Consider the following 12,924-nt stretch of genomic DNA (forward strand, 5'->3'; position numbering starts at 1 on the left):
TCATCTCCTTCGTGTTCTACGATATCTGTGTGGCACGATCTCTCATCGCCTTTTCTTTCCCCGCTCCAGCTCTCTTGAGCTCCAGGCCTACTCTGATGCTACCTAGGTCAGTGATCCCTCTGATCGACGCTCGTTGTTTGCTTACCATGTCTTTCTTGGTGGCTCTCTTGTTGCCTGGAAGACAAAGAAACAGACTGCAGTTTCTCGCTCTAGTACCGAGGCTGAGTTGCGAGCCATGGCTATGTTGACCCTGAGGTGATCTGGTTACAATGGTTACTTGAGGATTTTGGTGTGTCTTCTACTACCTCGACTCCCTTACTGTCAGACAGTACCGGTGCGATCAGTATTGCACGTGACCCGGTGAGACATGAGCTCACCAAGCACATCGGTGTGGATGCCCACTTTGTGCGTGCTGCTGTGCAGGATCAGACTCTCTCTCTCTCTTCACTATGTGGACTTCTTCACGAAGGCACAAACTCGAGCGCAGTATAGTTTTGTTCTCTCCAAACTCAGTGTTGTTGATCCACCATGAGTTTGAGGGGGGTGTTAGATGTGTATAGTTCCTTTGTATAAGGGGTTTTTCTGCACTTTACCACACATGTATATGTTCTAGCCCTTGGCCCTCAGTAAAGCTAGTTGCTCATTATCCAACATCATACACTTTGTCAAATACAACCACAGATATCTCCGCAATCACGTGTGCCTACCACCATAAGCACGAATGTATTTCCGAGGGAATATGTATTTTTTCCCTCTCCTTCGGGCAAGCTTTTAACACATGCAAGCTATTCATCCCCGTTTGAAACAAAGGAACTTTACAGGAATTTCATATAAACAGAATCCTATAGAAAAAATTTCCTACGAGTCATTTTGATTGTTGGGTTAGTTCTGAAAATTCCTATATCAAATCTTCCTTTCCTTCATTTTTTGGAAGATTCTAAACATTTGCTCAAACCTCTTGTTTTCGCTTCCTTGGAGAAGTCCAATGCAACATCTTTTTTGTCTCTCCTAAAGAACATTTTGTAGAAAAGAAATTGTGGAGCATCCGAACAACTATGTGTTCTTCCACCCGCAAAAAAAACTATGTTGTAAAATTCCCGTGTTTTAGATTCCTACAGGAATCTACAAGACATGGTTACAATTTTTTTATTTTTTGCATTTCTATGTTTTCTTGTCTACAAACACGTGGAACGATAACAAAATAAAGAGAAGATGGGACGTTGAAACGAAGAAGGAAAGAAATAGATAGAAAAGTGGCAACTAAGTGGAGAGAAATCCCAAGCATTTCTAGAATAATTTTGTTGCTATATAACCATTCAATTATAGTCACACATTGTACAAAAAATATGTTGGTGCATATAGAACAAATAATTATCTTTATACTTATTACTATGCAATTCCATTGTTTGCCATCCAGGCATGATTTCGTATTGAAACCTCACCGAGATTCCATGAGTCAATTCAGTTAACACCCAAAGAACCGAATTCGTATTACGTCCATTACAGTTTTCTTTCTGATTTGGTATTCCAAACCAATTCATTACGGAGCCCTCCAATACAGACATGCAAATAAAGCATTAAGGTAATGGTGCATCTCCAACTAAGCTAAGGCAGATCCTACTACTAGCAACCTGTGCCTCCTCTACTCCGCTAGCTAGGACATGGATGAACTAAAAGCACACCTTGATTTCCCAACAGGGATTAAGAAATAAAAACTTTATGTGCATGGCACGCCTTAGCCAATCAATCGCAGAGCTCCAAAAAAGGGGATACTGCTACTGCATACGCTGCTCTGATTGCAGTTATAGTAGGAGTAGTGCCCTGGCCTTGTGATATTCCAAGAATAAGAGGATGCTTGGTCTTGTGCTAGAGGCACTTGATCACACCAAATCAGATGAAGAATATCATCCCCAACTATTCACCTCAGTGAAGAGCCCTGAAGACTGGGTCTACACTCCACTGTTTTACTTTTACCTTGTTAACTTCTTACAGATTACTCAACAATATTGAGAACGCAGTGGATCCAGAACATGCTACCGAAAGAAGAAAGGAGATGAACTCAATTGCAGATGCATAATGTGGGTCTGAACATCAAGGAAAATCCTGAGCTAGCCCAATTGGATGGAAATGATGCTGAGATGATCCCCCCATCATCGCAGCGCCGGCTTGCATGCAGACTCATCAACCCCATCCAGCTCAATTCCTTTGAATGGCACATGAAAAACAGATGACAGCATTTATATCAGCAACACATGCACACATCTCTCTACCTCCGTTTCACTCAAGAGGAGCGGGAGCGGGAGACGACTGAAACGCAGCATGCCATATGGCTTATGGGGGTGGACCCAGCTCCAATCATGTGCACAGGCAAGGACCACCCAAGGGAAAAAGGCAAAGGTTTATTCATTCATCTCTGATCCATGCTGATCACTTGATCAGCAACCAACCAAACAAAGCAATCCATATAGACCAACAGAATGACGCACAAAGGAGTGAAAAGAAGAGGATAGAAACAGTGTTGATTGATGGATGGATAGAGGCGTATCAATTAGGAACACATGGCATGGCCCTGGGCAAATAATGCATGCTCACCGGGAACAAATGGCCGGCTGGCTGCTGCTCCTTCCGTCCACGAAAAGAAGGGAACACATGCGGCATTACGTTCATGTCTGCACATCGAGAAGCCACTAATGCTTTGGGATGGGAGGGGCCATGCGGGATTCAGCAACTGAGCGCCGAGCGCGACAGATGACAGGGGCCTTGGCTGTAAAGGGCATCGCATCGCCTCGCCTTTAGTCTTGTAGCATGCCATGTCCTCTTCATTAATGCTGGAGTGCGTCACCAGCCATGCTTAGTGAGTGTCTAATGATGTGATGATCCTCTCTATCTCCTTTCCAATCAACTCAACACATCAAGTTTGTGGCTAGGGGTTGACTAATCTTAAAGTTAGGCTCAACAAAATACATGGCATTTTTTTTGGCAAGTGGACCTATCAATGAAAAGATATGCAATCTTTCAGTACTAAAAAAATGGTAAAGTAGCCGGAATCCATATTTGCTCAAGCTAGAACTGTAGTCTCCTACCTGTAGACTAACAGAGAGACTGATAACACAAGGCACTATGCAAGCAAAGCCATGTTACACACAACTGAATGGCGTATCTGGTGACCCAGTTCCAGCTTCAACTTCTTACTAGGGGTGAGATTGTTGGATAGTACGTACATGATTAATGACCTGAAAGTGTTCTCACAAAAAAAATGACCTAAAAGTGTTAGAAACTGAAAATACGCCGAAATTACTTGTTTCAAAAAGGTTTTGGGACTTAGGTAGGTACAGTATTTCGTAAGTCCGGAGTCAAAAGATGACTAATTTACTTGCTGCGAGAAATGTCTACAGAAATTACGCCAAAAGAATGATTTGCTATAATGGTAGGGTGACCGTTGAGTCAGATCAGTATCATGTAAAAATAAAACACCCAAATGGCTGCTGGTGAAAACAAGAGGAGCAGAAAAGTTCTGACAGCCAATATGCTGGGCAGCATAATCATTCTGTACTCGCTTCAATCAACCCTCTTTTATGCCCTGTTTCCCATTCCAAGGACCGCAATAGTTGAAGCGTCACCAACAAATAACTAGGGGGCATAGCATTCCCATCAGTGTCTCCTCTCCTCAGCCAGGAGCCATTCTTCATGGTTGAACCTGCGAATTTGGATCATAACAATTCGCCAGAGCAGCGGCAGATCAGCGTCAGAAAACAGGTATGCATACGAGAACTGAATGTCAACCAATAAAACTAGGCAAGATTCTAATTTATGTCATAGAAATCAAAATACGTACGCTAGATAATAACTTAGATATAAATCTCCCGTTATTTCAGAATAACCCTTTAGAGAGCTTCTTTCGGTACTGTCTACAGAATAGAGGATTGCACAACACGAGCTTTAGCTAAGCAGAACATTAAAGGGGCGGAAATCGGGTATACAAAATAGATATTAAGTGTTCAACCATGGTCGGAGCATAACCGCTGACAACCACTTATTATAGCACGTTCAAAAATAACCCTATGATTATTGCAAATCATGATGATAGCCCTAGTATTGCCACAAATCATGCTGGGAGAAGCTCTAGCAACTGAACAGAGATTATTGGGTTATCCAGGCTCAACTCCCGAAGAGAAAATGTCCATCCAGGTCCCTGCGGGCAGGATACGGTGTAGCACCAGCGACCACCATTTTTCTTCTTGCAGAAAAAAATACCATATTAGTAACACATTTATTGATTTTTCTTTTGTATCTAGAAGGGAAAAAGAAAAAACCAACAACATGACTCCCATCTTTCGAGCAACACAACACAGCACATCATGGGGGGAATTTATTCTGTAGACCCTATTTCAATCATGTGCATAATACATCACCAACAAAGAGCTTTTTAATATGGTCCCAGTTGAGCAAGCAGCAATGGATAGAAGCACATCCACTATTGAGTGGTCAGTAACAGAGTCAGTTTTGGAAGTACATTAATTAGCCACAGCTAGCAATACGAGCAGGGCCGCAGATTATTATGCAGTCGCAGGAATAAACAAATAACTGTTTTCTCAGTTCGAAAGTTGAAAAAAGATCAAACATGGACTTGTAATGGACCTGAAACATCCAGATCTATACATAATGAATATGCTAAACAGCACTTCCAATGACAGATCGATGTCGACCACCTCATTAGACCGAGACATGACTGCAATGTTACCAGATAATAATTTCCGTAAGATGATAATAACCAGCTTTGTTTCCCAGGATATGCATCATCTAGATTCTAGACCATGCTGAAATATCTAAAGCTTCTTTTCTCCTCAGGAGTCAAACTAGTTTAGCTTGAAAGTTCATCGTCAATGTAATATAGCATGCATCTAATATCTAAACACCATATACTAGCTTTATTGATTATAGTCATGTGATTCAATGTGAGTATGAAAACTATTTAGAGGAGCATAGGTAGCATTCAGTGTCTACTATCTGGAACAATTGGTACATGTACTAGTTGCAAAAAATAGAAAACAAAGAGAAAACACTCCAAACAAATAGAGGTTTAACATATGAGAACAGAAAAATACTAAAAGAAGCAAAAATATGCACATCAAATATCCAACAGATTCCCCCAACAAGGATGGATATGTGAAGAAAGATGAAGTAATCTACATAGGTTGCGATGCAACATCACAGGCTAGGCCTGGTGAAAACATGCCAGGTGACACATATAGCCTGAAGGTGCGTCATGACTCATCAGGCTGGCAGCATAAATAGCTTGTTTGACTTATGCTCAATGCAACTGGCCGTGTGATAATGTTAAGTACACAGCTTCATTTGAATGTTAAGTTAGAAGTTTGACCCTAGTCGAGCAAAAGTAATTTGGTAAGATGGTGGAGGCTGGGGAAACAATCATGGAAATTGACACGCAAAGTACCGACATAACGAAGTGTATGCTTCTGCAAATCACACATGAACAATCTAGCAATCAAATTGATAGCAAACAGACATAGATTTTAAACTAATTGCTGTTAATGTGATAATCACAGTGTACGCATTAGCAACGGGCCACAAAACCAATCAGAGATATAGGGACAAGTGCAATGTCCTTAGTTCGTAGTATCAAATGTATGAACGTCACAGCACCATCACTCAGGCCGGGTGCTTGCTGAGTGACGTCCCGGATGGTCAGATTCCGAATGTAATCAGAATGCGTCCGAAACCACCGGACGGGTTTTAGAGGAACACTGAATACAAGACCTCAAAAATGTTGACAAGGGTCACTGTAATGTATTGTATGCTTCTCTGATGGAGATTCTCTATCCACAAGAATGTGGTAACTGGCAATACGACAAAGGAACGGCACATATGGCTAAACAATAACAGCAATATCAACTAACCTAAAGAAGTGCTACACAAGATAGCAATCCATTATTTGGTAACACAGTTCAACAAATAAGGCTTTACTTTATAGCATGGTAAGACTGCATAAGATATCAGACCCATCTACTGCATCAAGGGCATCTCTAGCAGATCCCCAAAAAGTCAGATTTAGGGTGAAAATGTCTGGTTTTGGGGATTAACCCCAGCTAGCAGACCCCTCAAACGGTTATCCCACAAAACTATAGCTTTTGATCCCACAAAAAGCCACTCTCTAGCCTATTTTGCTCAGAACATTACACACACACACACAGAGAGTATTCTCTTGCAGCACATGGATATGGGTCATAAAGCTTTACATAACCAGATGCTAGACTACTACTACTACTATCGATCACTGAGAGAGAAGCTAGATGATCCGCTGATAGACGCATGCGAGAAGCAAATCCAAATCAACGAGAAGCAAGATCAAATCAACGAGATGCAAGCCCAGAGAAAGAAATTTAAGAAGCTTTGCCTTGCACTCGCTGCTGCAATGATTTGGTTCATACTCCCTGGATCAGCAGCAACAGTTCTTGTGGGAGCCATTGCACTGATGATGTTCTTAGTGTAGGCCATTAGCTAGAGAAGCTACTAAGTATGTTCTTACTAATATGTACCCTGAATCAGCAGCAACAGTTCTTAATGTGCAACATTATAATTGATATGTATCCTAGATCAAGTTATGAATTATATATGTTATGAAAATATATGTCCAAATGAAGTTTGTATGCAAACATTTGAAGAAAAAAAGAGCAAAAGAAAATTTGGGGGGGAGGGGGGGGGGGTTAAGTTTTGGGGGATCTGCTAGATGAAGAAAAGTTTAATCCCCTAAAAAATAGTTGTTAGAGGATAGGAGATACGATGAGGGATCTGCTAGACATGCCCTAAACAACTAAGCCATGCTTATATTTTTGTTGGCATACACATGCTAGTATTGGAATATACAGCACTAAAACTTCTGACACAAACAAAATAAGATGTAAATCGAAAATGAATAAATAATATGTTACTTAAATATAAATTATTTGACAACCTTAACTTATGATTCCAAATATGAATTCTGCAACATGATGTAGCAGCTTACAGCTAGCAACAGAGGAGCCTTTTTTTTTAAACAGAGGATCTACTTACATAAGAGACCAAAACAAGGAGAAAATGTTTCGGGAGTTAGGTTTACCTGCTCTATGAACACCATTCTCGTGCATTCTGGAACATGCGCAACCAAGGACTCGGACCACCCTTCTCAACCTGCCATTCCTTGGGGTACCATGGGTATTGCCACATCATGAAGGAACGCTCTGGGTGTGGCATCATAGCAAGGTGCCTTCCATTAGGGGAACAAAGGGCCGCGATACCAAGAGGAGAACCATTAGGGTTAAAAGGATAGACTTCGGTGGCATTGTTAGTGTCATCACAATATCTCAGAGGAGCCAGATTAGAGTTAACAACACCAGATAAAACATTTTTATCTGGGAACAAGGCTCTCCCTTCACCATGAGCAGTCCAAATGCCCAAGGTAGAGCCTTCCATGCCTCTGAACATTATAGCAGGAGATTCCCCTATGGCCACACTGGTAAAGCGGCACTCAAAACGGCCAGATTCATTGTGAATGAACCTTGGCTGGGCCATGTCTCCACCTGGACCAAGAGAACCTCCGATACCTGGTCCTGGCACCCAACCGAGAAGGGCCATGAGCTGACAGCCGTTGCACACTCCAAGGCTGAATGTGTCTGGCCTGTTGTAGAACTCCTGGAACTGCTGTATGAGAGGCTGGTTGAACCTGATAGAAGCTGCCCAGCCTTTTGCCGAATCTAGAACGTCAGCATAGCTAAAACCGCCAACAAATGCAATCCCACGGAATTCCACTAGAGAGGCCTTCTGATTCAAGAGGTCTGACATTGAAATGTCCCATGGTTCAAATCCAGCAGCATGGAATGCAGCAGCCATTTCCCTATCACTGTTGCTCCCTTCTTCGCGAATGATGGCAACTTTCGGTTTAGATGACGCAGTCAATTGCTCCTTGTCTGTGAAGTTGGGGGTGAAAGACAGATGCCACAAAGGAGATGTTCGGCTTTTTAAGCCTTCTTTCTCAAGCTTGACACAAGACTTCAGCCGTTGTAGCTCCTCAAGCTGGAAGCTCGTTTCTTCCCACAAATCCCTGAGGTCTGAAACGCTTTCATTCAGGCACATCTCATCATCAACAACCAGCTCTATCTCTGGTGTTGTATTTACTTCTCCTATTACGTTAACAGAGACGCCTGCTGCTTGAAGCTTTTTCTTTACAGCAGCAAGGTCATTTGAGTGAACTTCAATGACAAGACCAAGCTCCTCGGCAAAAAGTGCTTGTAGAAGGCCACTATCTTTTGAGTCAATGTTGAGGTTAACACCACAGTTGCCAGCAAATGCCATCTCAAGAATAGTAACAATAAGCCCACCATCACTAATGTCATGACCGGCCGAAATAAGACGTTCACCAAGCAATTCCTGAACAGCCTCAAATACTTTCTTCAAGTAAGGAACATCTTCTATGTCTGGGCAGTCATTTCCAATTTGGTCAAACGCTTGTGTGAGAGCAGAACAACCAAGCCGCCGTTTTCCTTTAGCCAGGTCAATATGTAACAAGACACCATCCTTTCCCAGCTTTAAATCTGGAGTGACGGTCAAAGTTATATCAGGACAGGTCACATAAGCACTGATAACAAGATTGCCAGGAGCCTTGACTACCTCACCGTCACATTGAGCTGCCATAGAAAGGCTGTCTTTTCCACCATCAATTGCAATACCAAGTTCAATCATGCAGTCAGCCAACGCAACAGCGGCATCATACATATCTGCTCCTTCTCCATCAAGCTTTGCAGCATACATCCAGTTACCACTTGCTTTGACATCAGCAAGTGATGTAACTTTAGCCCAAACCAGATTGGTCAAGGCCTCCCCAACAGCAAGCCTTGCCATGGCCTTAGGATTAAGTAAACCCTTCATTGGTTGTTCTCCAATGGCGCAAGCACCACCTGTCAGATCTGTGTATGTCTGTGCAATCACAGCGACATCGGCAAGTGGAAGTTGGAGAGGACCAACTGTCTGCTGTTGTGCAACAAGACCTGTCACACACCTGTCAACCTTTGTGGTCAAGAAACGCTTTGAACATACAGAAGGCAGCTTCAATACTCGCTTAAGAATATCCATTAGCGTGACCTCAGGTGCAATATCTAAGGGCTCACCCAATCGAGAAATTCTCTTAAATTCAAACGTCTTCTGAGGCATATCTCCTAAAACCTTTTCAAGCTGAAGATCAACAACGGGGACGGGAGGGGGAAGGTCATTCAACTTGGCATACTCCACGGCAGCACTATCGATCAAAACAATCTTTCCACTGCCATCAATTTCCCCAAGGACAGCCACTGAAACTCTTTCTCTCTCACAAAGTGACTCCAACAGGCTTCTGCTCTCAGGCTTCACCAACAATGCATCTTGTTCCTGGTATTCAGCACCCCAGATCTCCAACACAGACAATGTATGATCACCAACGACAATTTTACGGATATCAATTTCAGCACCCTTAGGATAGATTATTTCTTTCACAACATTGCAATTTCCACCAGCACCCTGGTCATGAATGCTGATAATTGGGTTCTTCTCTCCCATTTCTACACATGCCCTGACAACACGATACAGTTTCTGTGACATCTCAGCATCTCCGCGCTGCACTGCATTGAAATCAAGCTCTGCGTCATTCTGTCCACTAACCATACTTGAGGCAGCACCACCACCCATACCAATTCTATATGCTGGACCACCAATCTTCACAACTAGCATGCCAATTTCTGGATCCCCCTTATCTATATGTGCATGATCAATCTGGCCTATTGCTCCACTGAACATTATTGGCTTTAACCACTCTCGACGCTCCCCATTTGGCAACCTTGTACCAAAGCTTCTTGTAAATCCCTGAATCATAGGCTCACCAAACTTGTTACCATAGTCAGAAGCACCATCACTGGCATCAATAAGGATCTGCAAAGGAGAAGCTAAGTTCGATGGGTATGAAAAGGATGAATCCTCCCAAGGTGCATAAAATTCTTCCATTCGAAGATTTCCAACACAATAACCAGCAGTGGAAGCAACGACAAAAGAACCTCTTCCAGTGGCATGTGTGTCCCTTATGCGGCCACCTGCACCTGTTTCAGCTCCTGGGTAAGGTGCCACAGCACATGGAAAATTATGGGTTTCTGCTGTGAACAGAATGTCAAGCTCACGCATCATGAGGGATAACGGTGAAGTGGAACCAGGAAGTGATGGACGTAGATGATTTACTGGGTGTCCTTTTATTGCACTTGAGTTGTCCTTGAAACCAATTACAGAGTTATTAGGGTTGGCCTTCAAGGGGCTCTTCACTAACTGGAACAAAGTACTAGCCATGGTCTCTCCATCTATCACAAGCTTTCCGTTGAAAAACCAATGCCTGCTGTGTTCACTATTGGATTGCGCTATATCAAAAAGCTCCACAGTAGTTGGATTGCGCTTGATGTCGTCTCTGAAGAGGTGGGTGTAGTATTTAATATCTTGCTCATCAAAAGCAAGCCCCATTTTCATATTTATTTCCTCCAATGCTTCCCTTCCCCTTTCAATGACTGGTATAACACTGACAGGTTCTGGAACTACATCCGACCAAAATGATGTGAGCTTGCTAGGATAAACACATTCTGTCATTCTGTCATGAACCAAAGCAGCAAAGCTGTTGAGTTGGCTTTCATCAAGTTCTCCACTGCCAGGCTGAAAGTGCAAAAGATATCTTCGAGATCTCTCCAAGCGAGTTACTTCTACTAATGATAGAGCTTTACAAATTGAGACGGCATTGGTTGAGAAAGCAGTTGAAAATGTCATCCGTGGTCCAACCTCAACAAGGACAGAATAAGGGCTGCTACTGATTTCCTCCTCAAGAAAGCTCCTTGTTTGTAAGTTATAAGGTTCATAAGTTTCTGCAAGGAGCCACTGAAGTGTTGCAAGCTTATCAGACGCTAGTGCCTTCTCCAATTCCACATTAAAACATTGCTCAGTCTGTATGTCAATAATATTACAAGAAACTTTTGCCTGAACTTTCTTGAGTAACTCCTCAGTCTCATTGTCTTGAAGTAGTGGTTTACGGTAAAAGTGAATAATCCTTGATCTTGACTCCGCCTCATCAACCGATTCCTCTAGCAATGGGCTAATAACGCCCCTATATACTGAAGCACTAGGAGCATGCCTTGGTCGCTTATTTGGAACAGTACCTCTCTGTTTAGGTAGCCTGCAAAGATGCCGTAGGTCCAAGCAGTGTCGAACCATTCGTGACCTTCTCAGCCAATGATTTCTTGCAGAGATGAAACCAGGACTTTGTTTTACCTAAGCAGAGCATACATATAATATAAGCGAATGAAAAGGTTAAATACAGAAAACAGAAGCATAAGTAAACTAGGTACTAGCCCCTCTGTTGATTTATGTAAGGCACAGTTTGACTTTCTTAACTTGAACTTTGACCATAGATTTCGCATACAATACTTTTTCAAATTTACAGAATCACAGTCGCTGGAAAATGAGGTGGAATACGATAATACGAACCCAACAGTACCACTTTTGTGTAATATAACTCAGGTTGGCATAACTGCTGGTCAAAGAAGGATGATCAAACTGCACCCAATAGAAATCAATTGACAAAGTGATTTAACTGGGTGCATACCATATTACTAGGAAAACACTGAAGGCGCAGCATACTGGCTCCTGTCATTTCACCTGGAGATGTCATATTTCAGGCAATCCTGAGAGATAATAGACACTCCCAAAACCTGTAAAGCATGGAAGAGTAAGTCAGCTATTGAACATAACTCAAAAAAAATTCTAGTAGGTAGTATGAAACTACGTAGATATTATATTTTATATCATCTGCAGGTGGTGAGACCAATAATTTCTCTCATTATATTTTAACTATATATGCTAAAGGCTAGCGTATACGCGTACACATGCCAAGACCAAAATCCTTGCATATGGATACTGTTAACCGGTTCTAACAAGTGCTCAGCAAATTCTCTCCACTGCAGTCATAACAACATCAAAAGATGAGCGGTGCATATCTGTATAAATTACACACCCACGCAATGAACGCACAAATCAGATGACTGGCATTTTGTGCACCGAACAGGAAGCGTTCAGCACAAGGAAAGATTTACTGCTGCGCGTGGCATGAAATCTTATGTTGGGCTATCTTATTTCACGAGCCCAGTGCGCGAGCGCTTAGTGGAACCCCAGAATCTAGCATCACCCCCCGTCAGTTGAAGTGTTGAACTACTACCAGTTTTCTTTTCATACTGGAGGGCGGAGGCTACAGCTGATAGCCCATCACATGGCAAGCAAAACCCACAGCAAGCTGGCCAGATTGGAATATCCATCCCGGAAAAGAAACTTTGTATTAGATTGAAACTGAGAACAAGGCGTCGAGATTGAGAGGCCGACCTGGCTGTATCCTGCAGACCAGCACGTAGTCGGCGGCCGCCGAACTCGCCGCGCCCGCGTCCTTGGCTGCACGCCCTCGCTTCCTTGCCGCCGGGTCTCGCACGAGGCCGCCGCGCCGCACAGTGGCACAGAGCACGAGGACAGCACTAGCGCGAGGACAGCGGCGAGAAGGGTGTCCTCCGCTCGTTTTACCTTTCCTTTTTCCCTCTTCGATTCGATGGAATCGTTTTTCTTTCTCCCCTATCCTGTAGGAATAACTTCCCTTTCGTTTTCTGGGCATATTATTCCGGGTAGCATTTTTCTTGTTCATAAATAGGTACTCCCTCCGATTCCTAAATATTTGTGCCATTTTAAATAGACTATCACATACGGATGTATATAGACATATTTTAGAGTGCAGATTTATTCATTTTACTTTGTATGTACTTAATTGTTGAATTTTTTTTAAAAATAAATATTTAGGAACGGAGTGAGTTGATTGTTTACCACAAGTGTCAC

At 42.7% G+C, this 12,924-nt stretch overlaps 1 protein-coding gene across 2 annotated transcripts; it reads right to left on the reverse strand.

Annotated features, from left to right (window-relative positions):
• Positions 1 to 3,848: 3,848 nt before the first annotated feature.
• Positions 3,849 to 12,615, reverse strand: LOC119354993 (probable phosphoribosylformylglycinamidine synthase, chloroplastic/mitochondrial). Of its 2 annotated transcripts, none has more exons than XM_037621760.1 (4): positions 12,427 to 12,615; positions 11,657 to 11,762; positions 7,118 to 11,322; positions 3,849 to 4,234 (listed from the first exon to the last, which is right to left on the reverse strand). In XM_037621760.1, the coding sequence occupies exons 2-3, from the start codon at positions 11,720 to 11,722 to the stop codon at positions 7,123 to 7,125; spliced, it is 4,266 nt and encodes a 1,421-aa protein (XP_037477657.1). In that variant the 5' UTR covers positions 11,723 to 11,762; positions 12,427 to 12,615; the 3' UTR covers positions 3,849 to 4,234; positions 7,118 to 7,122. The 2 variants fall into 2 exon arrangements, with proteins under 2 accessions (XP_037477657.1, XP_037477658.1); XM_037621761.1 differs by having other exon boundaries at positions 3,849 to 4,237.
• Between the last annotated feature and the right edge of the window lie 309 nt (positions 12,616 to 12,924).

This window comes from Triticum dicoccoides, chromosome 2A (genome assembly GCF_002162155.2).
Source record: "Triticum dicoccoides isolate Atlit2015 ecotype Zavitan chromosome 2A, WEW_v2.0, whole genome shotgun sequence".
NCBI lineage: Eukaryota > Viridiplantae > Streptophyta > Magnoliopsida > Poales > Poaceae > Triticum > Triticum dicoccoides.